Below are 18,235 nucleotides of genomic sequence, written 5' to 3' on the forward strand. Positions count from 1 at the left end.
AACCTAGAGGCACCCCCTTCCCCGCTCACTCAGCTGCCCCGCCTCTGAGATCCCGGACCCTCAGCTATGCCAAAGGGTTCAGGCCTTCCCCAAGTGGTGACCTGTGACATTTTAAGGTAGGACAACAACAAAAAGGTAATTATGTGAGGTGAGGGATGGGTTAACTAACCTGGTTATGGGACACGTTTCACGAGATACACGTGTCTCAAATCGTCACATCTTAAACTTACACAAGGCCATATGTCAATTCTGTCTCAATAAAGCTAGAGATGGGGGAAAAAAAGGGGGGGGGAGAGCCAGAAGAGGCCCAGCAGATCCCAAAGGAATGGTGCAACAATGCGGGTCTCGCCAGCAGTGGACCCAGCCCCCCCCACCCCACCCCCACACTCCACAGCGGGTCTGCCGCGGAGAAGCTCGCCCCGCTCTGGGGTCCCCCTTCTGCATGGCGCATAGGCTCCATCACCCCTTCCCTCTGCCTCAGCGGGGAGAGAGGTGCCTGGTCCTGGCAGCGGGCCTCACCCTCCCCACCTCCTCTCCTCCCAAATGCACCCACCTTCTGTCTGTTTAAGTTCTCCGGCAGCACGCTCTTAAAAATAACGGCTTGCCGGGCATTCCCAGTCACGACTCCAATCTCCCGCCCCCAGAAAAGCCCCCTCTAATCACTGAAGCAGCAGGTCTGGGTGAGCTGAGAAGATAAGGTGCCCCTGGCTACGGGGAGCTCCAGAGAGGGGTCGGGGTCTGAGTTAATTAAGGCCTCGCCCCCCTCCTTTCCCTGACCCCCGGGAGATGGCTGCAACTGCCTCCCAATCCCATTTCTCTTTGTGTGCGGTGGCCCCTGAGTTCAGTGAAAAGAGGCAGCTGATCAGCCTCACTCCCCGCCAGAACTCATGGGGTTCCTGGCTGCCTGGCAGCTTCCAGGCTCCCCCCCAAAATAGCTCCCGGCCAGAGACCCAGCCATCAGGTCACTGCTTGAAAGGGGTGGCTTCCTCTCCTAGTCCTCGAGGTCGCTGGCTGGTAAAGCTTGTCAGTAACGAACTCATGACTAAGAGAGCTGAGAGCAGGGCTCCAACGAGCACCCAAGAGGTTTGAGGGGCAAGGGGCAGAAAAAGCCAACACGCAGGGTGCTGCTCAGAGAGGACAGGCTGGGACGAGGTATCCTTGAATCACTTGATGTCGTTGCTGAAAGGACCCTTGAAGGATGTCTGTTTATTTAACAAACCCTCATATAGCACTTGCTATGTGTTACATACGCACTTTTAAGTGCTTTGCAGATACTAACTCAATCTGTCCTCTTAACCAACCCATTACTAGGAGCCCCTTTTTGCTGGTGAGAAAGTGGAGGCACAGAGAGGTCGAGCGACCTGCCACAAATCACACAGCTACTAAGTGGCAGAGTTGAGATCGGAACACCTTGTCTCGGAGACCTTGCTCTGAATCACTATGCTCTCCGTTCATTGTCCACGTGTGGAAAGTGATGTCGGGGAGGGAAAGGTCTTACCCAAGATCAGACACTGGGTCAAAGACAGAGCCACGCCAGGAATTCAAGCCTCTTTCCGTGAAAGTCCTCCCAGACTTCATTCATTCGTCCAACAGATATATTGGAACCTACTCCGGGCCGTATCCCACAATGCCGGGGGCCCAGGGATTAATACAACAGGGACCTTGACCTCAAAGACATCACAGGTAGAAGCGTGGGGAGGTCATGGTTTTGCTGAGGGCCCCGGCCAAGACTCACACCCAGTGGCCTTGTCTTGCCCTTTCAGGATCAGCTCTCGAAAGGGCAGAGGTTTGGGAGTCCAGGTGCCAGAGGCCCATTTCTTTCATGTTTCTCGTGCTTTAGTTTCTCTTCTGCCAAGCGGGGATCGACATTGAACCAAAGCCCAGGATTTCCGCCAGGGTACCTGAAATAATGGATGTGGATACTCCAGGCGCATTCTGTGCGCTCGATGGTGATGGGATGTTGAACGTAGGATGTTGGCTGATGGCAACGGCGGTGACAGTTTTGCCGGGGGTGGGAGTAGGGGTGGTGATATGACGGTGATATGGGTCTTTACGGTGGGAGTAATGGCAGTAACAATGGCGCTGGTAATGGGTGACAGCGATGGTGTTGACGACGGTGATGGGGCGGCACTGGGGGTTATGGTGGCGGAGGTTGCCATGATACATGATATGATACCAGGGGTGCCAATGCCAAAGGCAATGGTGGTGACGGTGACAGTGACAGTGACTGTGACAGTGATGATTACACCGATGACCTAGTGGGTGGTGATGGATGGTGACGGCAACAGTGCTGGTGACACACTCATGCCAGACGTCCTCAGTCCTGATCCTCCTGCCTGCTTGATCAACCCACAGATCTCTCAGCATGACCCCACTGCCTAGTCTGGTCCTAGCAGCAGATGGGGGCTTGTCTAGATCTCGCACTGGATGCCTCTCACCCTGCTCCTGTGATCTCGCTGCAGACAATCATGCCCAGCTCTCCCGGGCATCCCTAAGGATCCGAATCCTGGATGTGAACGACAATCCCCCGGAGCTGGCCACCCCCTACGAGGCAGCGGTGTGCGAGGATGCCAAGCCAGGACAGGTACACTGAGGGGCTGGGGCCGGGGGCCTGTTGCCAGGACTGGCCGGGACACCCTCTATCCAGGTCCAGAGTGGGCTCAGCCTCGCCTCAGCTCCCTGCCCTGTCCTCACCCTTCAGCTTATCCAGACCATCAGCGTGGTGGACAGAGACGAGCCTCAGGGCGGGCATCGCTTCTATTTCCGCCTGGTGCCTGAAGCACCCAGCAACCCTCACTTCTCCCTGCTTGACATCCAAGGTGAGTCACCTCTGAACCACCAAATCCTAGGAGGCGTGGAGGGAGGGGCCTAGCCTCCCCTTCCCATATTACAGGGGGAGAGGCTGGGGCACGCACAGGACCAGCGTCGGGTCCAACATCACCCAGAAAATCTGGGCCAGGCCGGAGCTGTTAGCCAACCCACTGGCCAAACCCTGGAGCACAAGCTGGGGGTGAGTTGGCAGAGTGGAGAGGGGGCACCCCAAGAGAAGAGAATGGAAAGATACAGAAAAGGAACAGATGAGGAGTGGGTTGGCCAGAGTCCTGGATGGAAAGAGCCCCGGGTCTGAGTGAGGATTGAAATAGCCCACGTGCACACACTCCCACCCTTCAGTTTAAAAAGCTCTGTGTCCCACTCATGTTTCTCTTTGCCTCCTCACGGCCGTCCTGGGAAGTGGGAGGTGGTTTTCTTACCCCTCCTCCTATTTTGCCCCCTGTGATAAAACGGAGACTCCAAGAGGAAAGGGGCCGGGGTGGCTCAGTCGGTTAAGCATCCGGCTTGGGCTCCGGTCGTGACCTAGTCGTTCGTGAGTTCTAGCCCCACGATGGGCTCTGCTGTCACCATGGAGCCCGCTTCAGATCTGCTCCCTCTCTCTCGGCCCTTCCCCCGCTTACGCATCCGTCCGTGCTCTCTCTCTCTCTGTCTCTAATAAACATTTAACAGAAGGGGACCCACCCAAGGCCATGCAGGGAGTCAGTCAGTGGTGGGCTGGGATTCCAAGCCACCCCTGTCTCAGTTCCAACGCGCTTCCTGCTTTAGCTCACTCACCACCTTGCAAGTGATGGCCCAGCCTGAGCTGATCGCGCTGTGAGACATCCCTCAAGAAGCCTCAGTCTGAAACTTTGGGGAATGAGCTACGGGAGGGGGACTGTCAGTGCGCTGGGAGTGAGGTCCCTGGCCCAGGCTCAGCCAGGGGCTCTCGGTGCAACCCCAGCAAGGTCTGCACCTCCCTAAGTCTCTGTTGTGTCATCTGCAAAATGGGGCTGAAAATGCCTGTCCTCGCCCTTTAGCTCGGCTGAAGGTGGCTAGGTGGTCCCAACGAGATGAGGGCTACCAAGGTATATTGTCAGTACCCAGAACGTGTCATTTCCTGCTTTCAGCAATTATTTACTGAGTGCTTATTGAAACACGGTGCCTATATATCAGGCACTATTCTAGGGCCTGAGAATACAGTGGCAAACAAGACGAAACCCCTGCCCTCATGGAGTTGACCTTCTGGTGAGGGGAGGTAGAAAGTAAACAAATAAATAATATGTCGGGCATGCTAAGTGGCTGGAACGTGGATCATGCAATCTCCCCAAGAGTCTGGACCTTGTTTTGTTCAGTGCTGGGCCCCGAGTGCCTAGAGCAGTGCCTGGCACATAGTGGGTGTTCACTCAAACGTATTAAACAAAACGGGGGAAAGTAAAGCCTAGTAAGAGTAGCAGATATCTTACTTTTTTCTTTTTTTAACGTTTATTTATTTTTGAGACAGAGAGAGACAGAGCATGAACAGGGGAGGGTCAGAGAGAGGGAGACACAGAATCCGAAACAGGCTCCAGGCTCTGAGCTGTCAGCACAGAGCCCGACGCGGGGCTCGAACTCACGGACCGTGAGATCATGACCTGAGCCGAAGTCGGCTGCTTAACCGACTGAGCCACCCAGGCACCCCAAGTAGGGGCTATCTTAAATAAAGGGGTCTAGGAAGCCCTCTCTGAGGGAATCAAGAGTGGTGGAGATCTAAAGGAAATTAGGGAGTAAGTCATGCTGATAACTGGACAAAGAATGATCCAGGTAGACAGAACAGTAAGTGCAAAGGCCCTGAGGAGGCAGCAGGCCTGGGATGTTCAAGGGACAGGAGGCCTTCGTGGTTGGAATGAGGGGGTTCCAGGACTAGGAGACCAGGCCATGTTGATTCTTTCTGACCCTGGAACATCTCTGGGATCACCCCTGAGACCTTTACAATGCTTCCCTCCAAAAGAAGGGACCTCAGTGGTCTCAGAAGCCAGACCTTCTGTATTTCCGAGAGTCATATTAAAAATATCTCACAACCAATCAAAAGGGACACTGACCATAAATAACCTGGCACGGGACCCTAGAACCCCTGCTGGGCCCGGCTTCACCCCCTCAATGGCTTGACTGTGCCAAAGTTGGGGGTGAGCATGGGGAAAAGGCTAAGGCAGCAGGGAGGGACGTGGGACACTCAGAGTCATAGCTATTTAAACCTTTCTAGAAGTATTTCAATATTTTAACAACTGGTACTGCCTTGCCTGCTCATTATTCCAGTGGTATCCTGAGTTGGCCCCGGGAGACACAAATAGGCCTGGCTTAACCTCATCAAGTTCACAAGTCTTTCCAACCCAAGGGGCCTAAAGTTCTGTCCCAACTGCCTCTCTTTGATGGGGAGCCGCCAGGAGCTCCCATCCGGCGCAACCACCTGGTGTGAGCTCCAGGAGAAGGGTGGCGGGCCATGTGTTGAGCTCAGCACAGCCGCTGAAGGGCTCCTCCGCCAGCCCCCTAGCCCCTTCCCACGGCCTGCCAAGCCCCCTCCTCCTCACCGTATAAATATCCTGGGTGACAAACAGCTACCCCAACCCATCTGTTTCTTTGTACACATTTGTAGCCAGTTTGGAAACGTGATTTATAAATATTGCTTTCCCAGCCAGGGATTGACACTGATGTATGTCAGGCCAGATGGATGGATACGGTGCTGGGCGCAGATCCTGCCTGGAAGGGTGGGGTAAGGGTCTGGGGTGGCCAGCGACTTCCCCAGGTGAAATCAGCCACTGCCCAGGAGGGCAGCTCAGGAGGTTCAGGGATGATGCCCAGGGATTCCCCTTTGTCGAGGAGTGGCAGGGACCAGAGCTCTCAGACCATATGGCTTCGTGGCCAAAGACAGCAACCCTGAGAAACAAACATCTCTCCCCTCCTCTGTTCTTGCTTGGGAATTTGAGGCTGAGCCAGAGCCAGGCACTCATTTTTCAAATCTGTCTACTTCTCTGTCCCTCTACAACCACTATCCTCTCACACCTAAAACACACAGTGTCTTCCTGACTGATCTTCCACATCCACTCTTGTTTTAGATTAGAAACTCCCTTGCCCCACACATAGGCTCAGCAAGGGCAGGGACCATGTCTATCTTGTTCAATGCTGTATCCTCAAGGGCTAGACTAATCCTGGCATACAGAGGGTGCTCAATTAGTATTTGCTGTGGGATTAGTCTCTTCTTTGCTTAAAACCCACCAATCAGTGACCTCCTGCTGCTTTTAAGAAAATAACCCCAATTCCTTACAACTGGCCTCTAAGACTTCCCATGAGGAGCCCTGCCCACCCCGACTCCCAGACTCACTTTGATTCACTCTAGCCACTCCTTCATCCCTCCAGTCACAAAGCACTGCTTTAGTTCCTTGAACATCTTGTGTTTCTTCCGACCTCAGGGCCTTTGCATGGGCTGTTCCCTCTCCTTGAACTCATCATTCAGGGCTCAACAATAATATCACTTCTTCCAAGAAGATCTCTCTGACCTCTGAGACCAAGTCAGGTCCTCCGTTAGGTGCTCTTCCTGTACTTTTTCCTTCTTAGCACTCACCATGGTTTGTAATTGTAGACTAAATTGTGAGTTTATTTAATTAACATCTGTTTCTCACAGTAGGGTCTGAGCTCAGATCCAGGACTATGACTCGTTCAGCTCTCCATTGTTTTCTTCCAGCGACTAGTAGGGTACTAGGACATAGTACTTACTCAGTAAAGATTTATTGGATGGATGGGTGGATGCAGGATGGATGGGTGGAGAGATGGAGGATGGAAGATGGATGGATGGAGGATGGATGGATGGATGGGTGGGTGGATGGAGGATGGATGGATGGATGGATGGGTGGATGGAGGATGGATGGATGGGTGGATGGAAGATGGATGGATGGATGGAGGATAGATCGATGGATGGATGAAGATGGATGGATGGATAGATGGATGGATGGAGGAAGGATGGATGGAGGAAGGATGGATGGATGGGTGGGTGTATGGAGGATGGAGGATAGAAGATGGATGGATGGAAGATAGATGGATGGATGGGTGGATGGAGGATGGATGGATAGATGGATGGATGGGTGGGTATATGGAGGATGGATGGATGGATGAATGGAGGATGGATGGATGGATGAATGGAAGATGGACGGATGGATGGATGAAGGATGGATGGATGGAAGATAGATGGGTGGGTGGATGGAGGATGGATGGATGGATGGAGGATGGATGGATGGATAGATGGATGGATGATTTAATGGAAAATATAGCTATGCCACCAATTCACGGACTAAATTCAGACAAGTCACTTCTCTCTGAGCCTCAACTCCCACGTGTATAAAATGGGAATAATGTCACAACACTTGGTGGCTGTGATGATTAAACATCACTATATATTTCATGCATCTACACAATCCTTGATGCATAAAAAGCATGCAGTCAGCACAAAGGAGTCCCACATCATTTTCTCTTCCTCGTCTTGCTCTCGAGCCTCCTTTCCTCCCCTGGGGAAGGCAGATATTTTCACAGCCGGGGGTGATTCTCCCTCTGACGAGGAGGCTGGAGTCGCGGCAGAGCTTGAGGAGCTGACCCGGGACCACCAGTGACCTTAAACGTGCAGGTCATGCAAGTGTCATTCTTCGAGTCTGGCTCGGTGCCAGGGGAGAGTCAGGCACACGCGAACCTAACGCCACGTGACAAGTCCTGTAACAGAAGTGTGCGTGGCACCTGCATAGTCAGAGCAAGGAGGGACAAGCCATAAATCCTTCCTTTCCAGGGAGGCAGAGAAAGGAGGCCACGGAAAGGAGGTGACATTTAGCTGGAGCATGACAGATGAGGAATTTGCACAGGCAAGAAGGTGGAATGGGCCCACCCAGAGAGTGGGCACGTGGGCCGCGTAGGGAACAGGGGGTGGGGCACCAACGACTTAGCGGCCGGCAGCTACTGAGAATTTCTCTGTGCCGGGACCCATTCTAAGGGTTATTCGTGAATGTCACCATTTACCCTTCACACCTCTGTGTTACCATTTTCCTCGGTTACAGATGAGGAACCCGAGGCCCAGGGTAGCTTAGTGAGCTCCTGAGCTGGCAAACGATCGACTTGGCATTATTTTTTAACATTTTAGTGGAAACTTGAAAATATGTATAAAAGTAGATAGAATCTCCTGAAATCTCCTGATACTCATCCCATGAAATCTCCTCATCCCATGAAATCTCCTCATCCCATGAGCTTCGACCCATGATCCATCTTGTGAGAGCTGAATCTGTAGTTCATAGGTGTGCTCAAGGTCACAAGCCAGCTCTTTTCTCCTGTATCGTGCCCACGATCAGGGGAGGCCAGGACTAGGGGACTGAATTGGGCTAACTGGGGCCACCAAGCCAGGGAAGGCACCCAGACTGCTGAAGTCTGAGGTCAGAGGGGTTAGCGGGAAGACTGTGGGGGCAGGGAGAAGGACGCAGGAGTGAAGCCTGGGCCCTGGGCGGGAAGGCAGGGCCCCCTTGTGTGGGGCTGGCTGCAAAGGGCGGGGGCAGCAGCCAGCCCGGCTCTGAGTGCTTCTGTGTCACTGCACTGACGGCCATCAAGGTGATGGAGGCTCAGGGATGGCCTGGCCCGTACAGGAGAGGGACGGAGGAGGCAGGAAGGGCAGGAGAAGTGGGCGCCACCTACCGCGTGAGCCTGCGCTCGGAGGCTCGAGCGCCACCGCCGTCCTGCCTGGCATCCCCGGGAACCGGCTGGCGTGGTGCAATGACCACAGCTGGTGTTAGTTCACTGTCCTCTGTGGTAGAAAGGAGACCTTGGTGCACTAGGGTCCCCTCATCAGGCCCCAGGGGCCAGGTGCCAGCCTCCAGGCTCAGCCACTTAGACTCCAGCCAGAAAGAGCCCTCAGCCAAAGCCCGTGCTGGAGAAGACTAGTCTTCTCTGTGACCCGGGACTTGTCAGGGCCCAGCAAGCCACAACCCAAGGACCGCGGGGCCCCAGGGTCAGGGTGCCTGGGTGTCCGGGGTGGAACAAAAACAGGCTGTTGAGATGAATGAGGGGGAAAAAAAAATGACATAGCCAGGGACAGGACCTTGGCCCAGCTGGGGACAGAATCTTGGAAAAGCTGGGGACAGGACCTTGGCACAGCTGGGGACAAAACCTTGGAATAGCTGAAAACAGAATCTTCAGACAGCTGGGAATAGAATCTCGTGACAGCCAAGGACAGAAGTGGGGGCTATGTGGCTGGGAACAGGATCTTCGGGCGGAATTGGGGGAGCTGGAGTGGGGGGAAGGATCCGCGGGCCACCTGGGAGGCAGGAGCTTGGGGACACAGGGAGGCAAATCCCGCGGTGGCATCAGGAGGTGGCCGGGACGGGGGGGGGGGGCTGACCCCGGACCCCGAGTCGCACGCCCCTCCCTTCTTCCGGAGCAGACAACACAGCAGCGGTGCACACACAGCACATGGGCTTCAACCGGCAGGAGCAGGATGTGTTCTTCCTGCCCATCCTGGTGGTGGACAGCGGGCCGCCCACCCTGAGCAGCACGGGCACGCTCACCATCCGCATCTGTGGCTGCGACAGCTCTGGCACCATCCAGTCCTGCAACACCACAGCCTTCGTCATGGCCGCCTCCCTCAGCCCAGGCGCCCTCATTGCCCTCTTGGTCTGTGTCCTCATCCTGGTCGGTGAGTCCACCCACAGCCCCCCCCCCCGCCCCCTCCCCCCGCCCCACTGGCCTTCACCCTGAGGCCCTGGGTTTCCTTCCTAGTCGCCCCCACGGGGCCTCAGCTGCCCCTCCCACAAGGAAGGGTGGCCCGAATGACAGGCTCCCATGACAAGTCTTCTAAGTACGCGGCAGGCCCCCCACCAGCTCCAGAAAATGTCGACCCCCACCCGTGACCACTTTCATGTTGGCCGCCCTCTACACAGCCCAAATTCTCCCTAAAATGTTTAAAAAACCAAGCATCTTATAAAAATATGTCCATTGCCCTAGGACTTTAGAAAAAAGGGCTCTTGTGAAACTCACAACCACTTAGCCGGCTATCGTCCCCGTTTTTCAGATGAGGAAACTGAGGCCCCTAGAGGTTAAGTGGCTTACATAAGGGTACGTGGTCTTCTGACTTGAAATCAGGCCTGCTCACCTCGTGTGCCTTGCTCCTTTAACGACACCACCTGCTACGAATCGCAGTTGGGACAAACTCTTGGGGCAGCTGGGGCAAAATCCGAAAGACATTTAGTGGAAGCAAACTCTCCTCCTGTAGCAATCCTATGGGCAGCCAGGGGAACCCACCTGGTGTCACCAGTGAAGAGGCCAAGTTCCGGGAGCTAAGGGGGATCCCAGTGGCCATAATGCCACCGCTTTACTGTCGCAGCACAAAGGCCTCCCCTCAGCTCTGGCCGCTGGACTTCGCCGACCAGCCAGAGCTCCAGGAACTCGAGCGCGGTCCAGATCGCAGACACCAGCTTGGCCCAGTTCCCCGGGAGATGTCAGCTACCCACCCACTGCCACTGGCGTGGCCCTGCCCACCCCCTGAGAACCTGCCTGCGGCCACGCTGCTCCTCCCCAGCCCCCACCCCTCCCTGCAGAGGCCACCCCTCCTAGCTGGGAGGCCGCCCCCCCCTTGTCTCCCCTCCCCAGCCCATGGCTCAGAAACCCTTTTTCCAGAGGGTGCACTTTACAGCGGTTTCATTTTCCGAGGCAGTGCAAACAAATTTCTGCCTAATTGCCCACAAACGAAGAAAGTGCACATCAGTGCTCTAAAGGTGACGGGCGGAATCGCTGATCAGGCCTGGCACATCTGTTGCCCGCTGCCCGCGCTCCCCACCATCTGCTCTCTCGGGCATCCCCCTCCGCCGCTCCCAGCCTCCGCTCCGAAAGCCGTCCATCCATCTTTCCCACTTCTCTCCTGACACCTTCCCTCCCTCCGGAGCTGTTCCCAGGCCCTACCCCCTTCCCTGTCGCGCGCCACCTTGTTAGGTCGTGTGCGGGAACCCGGCCCCATGGCCCTAGCAGCTGGCCCGGCGGGAGATGTTACGCACAGCAAGAAGAATCCGGAGCCTGGCGTGGTACCCAGCGTGGGTGTCTCCATCCACCTCCTCACCTACCCATTTAATTCTCTCATTGGTTCATCGGCTCCTTATTTATCCATCCAGTGAGTCCCCCCGTGTGCTAAACTATTGTGGGCACTGGAATCCATCCGTGAACAAAAGAAACAAAAAGCCTGAAGTAACTGCAAAGTTACAGTAGCCATCAAGGAGATGGGGGGAGACTGAAGAAGGGGAAAGATTATTTCAAGTTTGGACGTGTTAAGTTTGAAATTCTCCGGGTCGACCCAGAGGACTTGCTCAGTAGGAAATTGGGCATACAATCTAGATTTCGGGGGAGAAGTAAGTCCGAGCCCGGGGCCTGAGATGGGGGGCAGTTATCAGCCTCCACGTGGAATGCAAAGCCAGCAGATCGTACAAAAGCACCCAGACAGGGGTGTGGATAACGGGTCAAGGACTGAATCCTGGGACATACGATGTTAAGGGGTCAGACAGGCGAGGAGAAACCTGCTTAGAAGACCCAGAATGAGTGCTGGGTGAGGTGATGGGGGCGGGGGAGAGAATGTGGAATCCTGGAAGTCAAGGGCACAAAGCAGAGTCATTGTCTCAGCCTTATTACACGCACCACGTCTCCATCCGCCTCTTTGTTCAGTCATTCAGCCAACAAGCACACTTCAAGGGGCTGACCGCCTGCCTGGAACCAGGCTAGGGGAACGCTCCCCAGGTCCCGGAGGGGAGTTTAGAGTGTGTATGTTGAGGTGGCTCTAACTGCCAGTAGATCTAGGACAGGACCCGACAAGCCACATTTCCAGCAAGGTCGAAGGAGCTACTGATGCTGCTGGACCAGCAAGTGGGCTTTGAGAACCCCTGCGACAGAGGGAGGAACGGCTCACCAGGGGAGCTTGGGGGTGAAAGCTCTCAACCTGGCTGGCCTGGAGCTCTTGGGGAAGGGCTCCTGCTGGAGACCATCTTGACCTGAGACCCAAAGGGCTAAGCAGGTGCTCCCCCTTCTGGAGGGCCAGGGTGAAAAAGAGCTCAGGTTCAACACATCTTTCATTCCCCCAGTCCCATCTGCCCCGTCAGCTGCCCCCTTTGTACACCCCACCCCCAGAGCCTAGAGACGTCTCAGGTTGTATCTCCCTAGAGTTGAGGATGGAGACTTCAGAGGTTGGGTCCAGCCCCCAACACCCATGAAATCCCTTAACACCGCGGCACGGTGGTCTCGCCTCTATTTGCACGCCTCTCAAGATGGGTAGCTCGCTACCTGTCCACCTAGCCAGCACAGTTCTGACCGTAAGAAACGTCTTTGTGCACAGAAATCTAGGAAATGTGCACCAGTGTCTAGGCTGGGCCAGCTCCACTGGGATGTGAGGGGTGGGGGGTCTCCCGGAATGCCCCGGGCGGGCCTCGGCCCTCACTCGCCCCCTTCTGTCTCCCTCGCAGTGCTGGTGCTGCTGATCCTCACCCTCAGGCGCCACCACAAGAGCCACCTGAGCTCGGACGAGGACGAGGACATGCGGGACAACGTCATCAAATACAACGACGAGGGCGGCGGCGAGCAGGACACCGAGGCCTACGACATGTCGGCGCTGCGGAGCCTCTACGACTTCGGCGGCGAGCTCAAGGGCGGCGACGGGGTCGGGGGCCCGGCGGGCGGGGGCCCGGGCGGCGGCGGGGGCGCGGGCAGCCCCCCGCAGGCCCGCCTGCCCTCGGAGCACCACTCGCTCCCGCAGGGGCCGCCGAGCCCCGAGCCGGACTTCTCGGTGTTCAGGGACTTCATCAGCCGCAAGGTGGCGCTGGCGGACGGGGACCTGTCGGTGCCGCCCTACGACGCCTTCCAGACCTACGCCTTCGAGGGCGCGGACTCGCCGGCCGCCTCGCTCAGCTCGCTGCACAGCGGCTCGTCGGGCTCCGAGCAGGACTTCGCCTATCTCAGCAGCTGGGGCCCGCGCTTCCGGCCCCTGGCCGCGCTCTACGCCGGCCACCGCGCGGACGACGAGGCCCAGGCCTCCTAGCGCCCCCGTCCTGCCGTCGGGGCGCGCCTCCAGGCCCACTGAGGGCCCGACGGGGCCCCGGGACCCAGCATTTCCCCTGCTCACCCCCTTCCCCAGCTCTCCCAGCCTCCCAGGGCGGCCGGACGGGAGGGAGGACTCGTTGGGGGCGGACACCCCGACGCCCCCGCTGGCCCCCCACCTCCCCTCCCAGGGGGTGGGGTGGGGCAGCTTTTGCCCAGACATACGGGAATTACCACCAACGTCATTAAAACTGCAGCGAGACCCGGCACTGCGTGGCTCTGGGGTGAGAAGGGGGGATAGGGCCGCGTTGCTGGGTGGAGAAGGGGGTGGGGGCTACTCACTCCTGGCAGGTGAGGGAGGAGGGAGGATGCTGCCGAGGTGTCCCCCCTCCCGGGTCTCCCCCATCGGAGTTAAGAGAGAAGGAAGGCTGTTCATTTACTAAGCGCCTACTGTGTGCTGGGACACTGCAGAGACCATCTGTTTTCACAGAAACCATGAGGTGGGGCCCTGCAGGTAACAGAGGGAGAAGGCCACCCAGAGAAGTGGCTGTGACCTGTCCAAGGACACCTAGCCAAAACGGTGGAGCCTCTGGCACTTAACTTACCAAGCTGCCTGGCCTTGGGCAAGTGACCTCACTTCTCTGGGCCTCAGGTTCCTCCTGTGTCACATGAGGCTAATAACAGAACCTACCTCGAAGAGTCCTGAGGATTAAAAAAAGGGTTCGTATGTGTCACGTGGTTAGGACAGTGCCTGGCACATAGTAGGTGTTCAATAAATGTTAGCCTTTGACGCTACTGTTATCTTTGTCGTTATTAGAAGCCCACCGCGTCTGCCTCCCCTTATGGCTCTCTCTGTGACCAGTCACCCTCCCCCTTTCCCCAACATCTCCAAGGGAGAAGAAAATGGTCCCAGCTGTTGGCTCTGCCCCTGCCCTGAGTAGGGAATAGGGACATTCTCAGGGACAGTGGAGCCTTCCAGAGTCTCAGGTGGGACTGGGAGAGAGAGGACCCCTGGTAGGGGTGCCGAGAGGAGAAGCTGGGCAGCTCTAGGACTTGGGTGAGGTGAGAGGGCTGGCAGGGGGTGGAGGGGCCAGAAGCCACTGGGTGTAATGGGGACCTTATTTGTTCGGTCCAGGAGCCCATTAGTCTCCCCATTCATGGACCCCAAGTTAAGAACTTCAGGGCTAAGTCGTCTTTAAGAGCCTCCAGCTCTAAAACCATTTGATTGGTTAATTGTCCTCCTGCCCCACCCCCAAGTGATTCATTCATCCCGCATTGATCAGTTGTAAATTCCAGCCCTGCTAGCTGGGCAGCCTTCATCAAGGTCCTCAACTGCTGAAGCCTCAGTTTACTCATATGTAAAATGGGGCTAATGATAGCTCCTCCCTTAAAGGGTTGTTAAGAGGCTTAAAGGAGCTAATGAATGTTAAGCTCTGATCCCAGTGCCTTCCTGACGCCTTGCAAGTGCTCAATAAATGTTCATTAGCGTTTTTTTTTTTTTTTTAACTCTCCCGGGGAACATTCATTGATTCCCTCCACATTTGCCAAGGTCCACTGTGACCGATCCAGAGATGGCCATTCTGTCCTGAGTGCCTTATCATTTCATCTAAGTTAGATACTGGCGGCCCCACATCACAGGTGAGGAAACTGAGGCACAGAATGTCGTAGTGCACCCAAGTTTACACAGGTCATAAGTACTTCCTGCCTTCCAGCCAGCCAAGGCCCCACTGGGCCGGGTGTGGTGGGCAGATGCAGCCAATCATAATGCACTTGATAAGAGTTATAGCAGAACTAACAGAACAAGGTCCTGCCAGCACTGAAAAAAGATTGAATCATTTGTGGAGGGCTTCCCGGAGGAGGTGACTCCAGCTGGATCGTAAAGAATGAGATGTACGAGATGACCAAGCAAGCAAGAGCATTCCAAGCAGAGGGAAGAGCATATTCCAAGGCGGTGGTGGGGCGGAGGCCGGAAGCCTGTGGTGGTTCCGGGGACAGTGTATGGTCCCAGGGGCTGGATCAGCGGGTGGAGAAACGGTGAGATGTGAGGCAGGGAAGGCTGGTTGGAGGCAGGAGGGGAAAGAACATAAAGTCCAGGCCAACAAACCTTCCTCAACTCGAGCATGTCTGCTGATGTCCCTTGAGGGTGGCTCATGGCAGATATAAGGCTGAGTGAGGCAGTCCCAAATGGGGTGGTATTGGGACCCTCCTCCCATGCAGGACACTTGGCCCATGGTTCCCATAGCTCTTCTACAAGTGGGCACGGTAACAGGGCCCCGTGGGGAGACACGCCATCCCCTCCCTCACCCGCGTGTACTCCACTGTCACAGAATCCCGGTGACATTTCTCAGATTGATTATTGCTGTCTCCATTGTAGTGGGGGAAACTGAGACCCAGAGGAGGGAAGCGACTGGTCACTTGGCCCGGCTGGTACAGGACAGAGCTGGGACAACAGAGGACCCCTCATTCCAAGTCTCTGTTCTTTGCACATGTGCTGGTTGCCTTGACAGAGTCTGACCCTGCCAAGAAAGAGGTTACATGCCCGGAGGGACGTACAAACGGGCCTCCTTGAATATCTTGTCCAAACTCCACACATGGGGGATGACCTTCCCAAGGTCACACAGAGTTTTAAAGATCTTGCCAGAAATCAAGAACATTATTCATTCAGATTCACCTTCTGAGCCTCGGGCTCTACCATTTACCAGCTGTGTGGCTTTGGACATACCATTTGCCCTCTCTGTGCTTCCGTTTCCTTATCCGTAAAGTGCCCACGCTGAGCACACCTGCTCCATAGGGTCGTGGCGAGGATGAAATGCTGTCATGACTGGAGATACTGAGCCTTTCTCACGTGCCAGGCACTGCCCAAAGCATGTCACGGTGAACTAACCCATCTAACCCCACAACCACCCGGTAAGCAGCCCTCATTTTATGGGTGAGGAACGGAGGCACAAAAAAGGTTGAATACCTTGCCCAAGATCAAACAGCTGATAGAGATGCCAAGACTTCAGCCACGTGCTCTGGCCCTCGGCACCCGCACCCTCAGCCGCACGCCCAGTGGCCGGCCCATAGGAAATCGTGAACGAGTGGCCTGGACACATCGGGATGTCGCTGCCTGTGCCCCGGGAGAGCTTGCTCTCCGCTCCCTGCTGCGGTCTCTGGCCCGTGGGAGGCCTCAAGCCTCCCGATGATTTCTTCCAATTCCGGGGTGGGGTGTGGAGGCGATGCCTCCCCCGTCTCCTCTGCTTCCGGCTCCTGTGGCCACACTCACCATCCCCACTGGACTCTGAGCCAGTCCAAGAGGGAAGCCCAGTGGGTCCAGCTCCCGCGCTGGGCTCCGCGAGGCGTCCACCGATGCCGAGCATTTCGCGAGCGACTGTTCTGATGAGCTGGGGGGCGCGGAGAAGGGTCCTGTTGTGGAGCACACGGCCTCTCTCGCCATCTGTCTCCCGGGTTCCCACCAAATTCCCCCGGGGGACCTCCAAATCCTCTCCCTGTGCCAGGCAGAGAGCGCGGCCACCCCCCCGGCTCTAGGCTCTCCCTGGCCACACCCAGCTCCATCAGGGAGCTCAGAACACAATGAGCGTTCCATTTACCACGTCTGCCCTCTCTGCCAGGCGTCTGGGGAAATGAAAAGAATCCCCCTTTATTGTCATCATCTCCATCCCCGTCCTCGTCACAGGACAGAAGGGGATTCGGGGTCACGAGCAAGAATTGGCATGTAATTGGCCAAGGATTTTAGAACCCGGGACGTTAATGACCGCGACGGTGATGGTAATGACGGTGACGGTGACAGCCCACTTGCCTGGCGGTTGCTGCGTGCCCTAAGCCCTGTTCTGAGCCCTGAACATAATTGTCACCAGCACAGGTAAAAGCCATGGAGGGTGGGCTCTGTGTTTACTGTGTTCAGCTCATTACGTAAGTTGCAGTGTTGAATTGCAAACAAGTCGGTGATTAGCCCTAGTTTACGGATGAGGGATCCAGCGCTCGCAGAGGAGGAGAGGCTTGCCGGAGGCCACAGAGCTTGTAAGGGCGGGACTGTTGCACACACACCGCCCCTCGATTCTGCCCAGGACCCGGACAGCTCAGATTCGGAGTGGAGTTTTGGGGCCGGGGGCGGAGAGAGGAGCAGCTGGTGAGGAGTGGGGGGGCCCTGCAGACAGATGGTCGAGCCGGGAGGCAAGGTGGCAGTGGGGCCGGGGCTGCGGTGCGTGCCCAGCTCTGCATCTCCGGGGCGTCCTGATGTGCGTGTGTCTGCATGTGGCTGTGTGCACGCACCGGGGAAGTGGGAAGCCAGCACTCAAGCACACAGGTCAAGAACTAACCTCCCGCCTCCCGATTCCGGATTCCGGGGGCCGGCGGCCCAGAGAGCCGGCTGCTGTCCTAGGGGGCGGCTAAGCGCCCGCATCCGTCAGCCGGCCGTCATCGCGGCCCACCCCCGGGTCAAGAATCAGCAGCTCCACTTACCTCCTGCCAGCAAGCGCTCTCGGGCCAGCTCTGTCACTGGCCGCTGAGCCTTTGGAAAACGTAACCCTGTCAGCCCTCACTCTGAGGCGAGAGGGTTTACGCTTCAGTGCCTGCACATGAGTGTGGGAACACGGCCGCGTGCCCATGCCGGCTCGTGATGCGTGCACATGTGGACCCCCAGACACGCTCCTACCTGCGTGCACGGTGCAGACATATGCATGCTCACAGCCATGCACACAGAGCGTATCTGCAGCTCTGCAAATGTGGTCACGTGCCCATACACTGCACGTGTACTGGAGGCAAGCTCTCACGTGCACACTCCCATTTGTACACAAACCGTACACACGCCTTCTGTAGCTGTGTTCTCTTACACGCGTGTGCGTGTGTGTCCACTGGTACGCTTCCATCTTCCCCTCCAGGCGTGCACCCATGCACATTCATGACACCCCCACACAGTAACCCCGCACATATATGCGTATCCCCTCAGACGTGCACATGCACACGAACCCATAGCTCCATGCACACGCTCATAGTGCGTATGCACCTTTGCGTGCTTGCATAGGAAAGCGTGTATAGGCTCAGGAACGCTGTTACCAACTCTAAACTCAAGCACATAATGCCTATAGATCCGTTTGCCTGCATGAGCACATAAGGCACCTGAGTCCGTGTGTACGTAACGAACACGATCTCTTAGAAACATCTAAACAAATAGGCATCCTCCAACAAGCGTTCAGAACCGCACACACGTGCAACGGTATATACCCCCAGGCCGCTGCCAGCCTCCACGTGTGTACCTCCGCTTCCAGAATGCAGTCCTCAGGCACCTGACCAGCTCTATCCACGCGTCCCTTCAGGCAGGCCCACCATGGATCACTCACAGCCTCGCCATCTGAACCTA

At 56.4% G+C, this 18,235-nt stretch overlaps 1 protein-coding gene across 1 annotated transcript in view; it reads left to right on the forward strand.

Moving 5' to 3' along the window:
* CDH22 (cadherin 22) overlaps positions 1 to 13,145 on the forward strand; it is a 67,152-nt gene extending 54,007 nt beyond the window's left edge. Inside the window, exons 8-11 of the mRNA XM_042930791.1 lie at positions 2,463 to 2,584; positions 2,702 to 2,819; positions 9,251 to 9,502; positions 12,306 to 13,145. Coding sequence (XP_042786725.1) covers positions 2,463 to 2,584; positions 2,702 to 2,819; positions 9,251 to 9,502; positions 12,306 to 12,877 — 1,064 coding nt within the window. The 3' untranslated portion in view covers positions 12,878 to 13,145. The remainder of the gene's footprint in view (positions 1 to 2,462; positions 2,585 to 2,701; positions 2,820 to 9,250; positions 9,503 to 12,305) is intronic.
* Positions 13,146 to 18,235: the final 5,090 nt, after the last annotated feature.

This window comes from Panthera leo, chromosome A3, assembly GCF_018350215.1.
Source record: "Panthera leo isolate Ple1 chromosome A3, P.leo_Ple1_pat1.1, whole genome shotgun sequence".
Lineage (NCBI taxonomy): Eukaryota > Metazoa > Chordata > Mammalia > Carnivora > Felidae > Panthera > Panthera leo.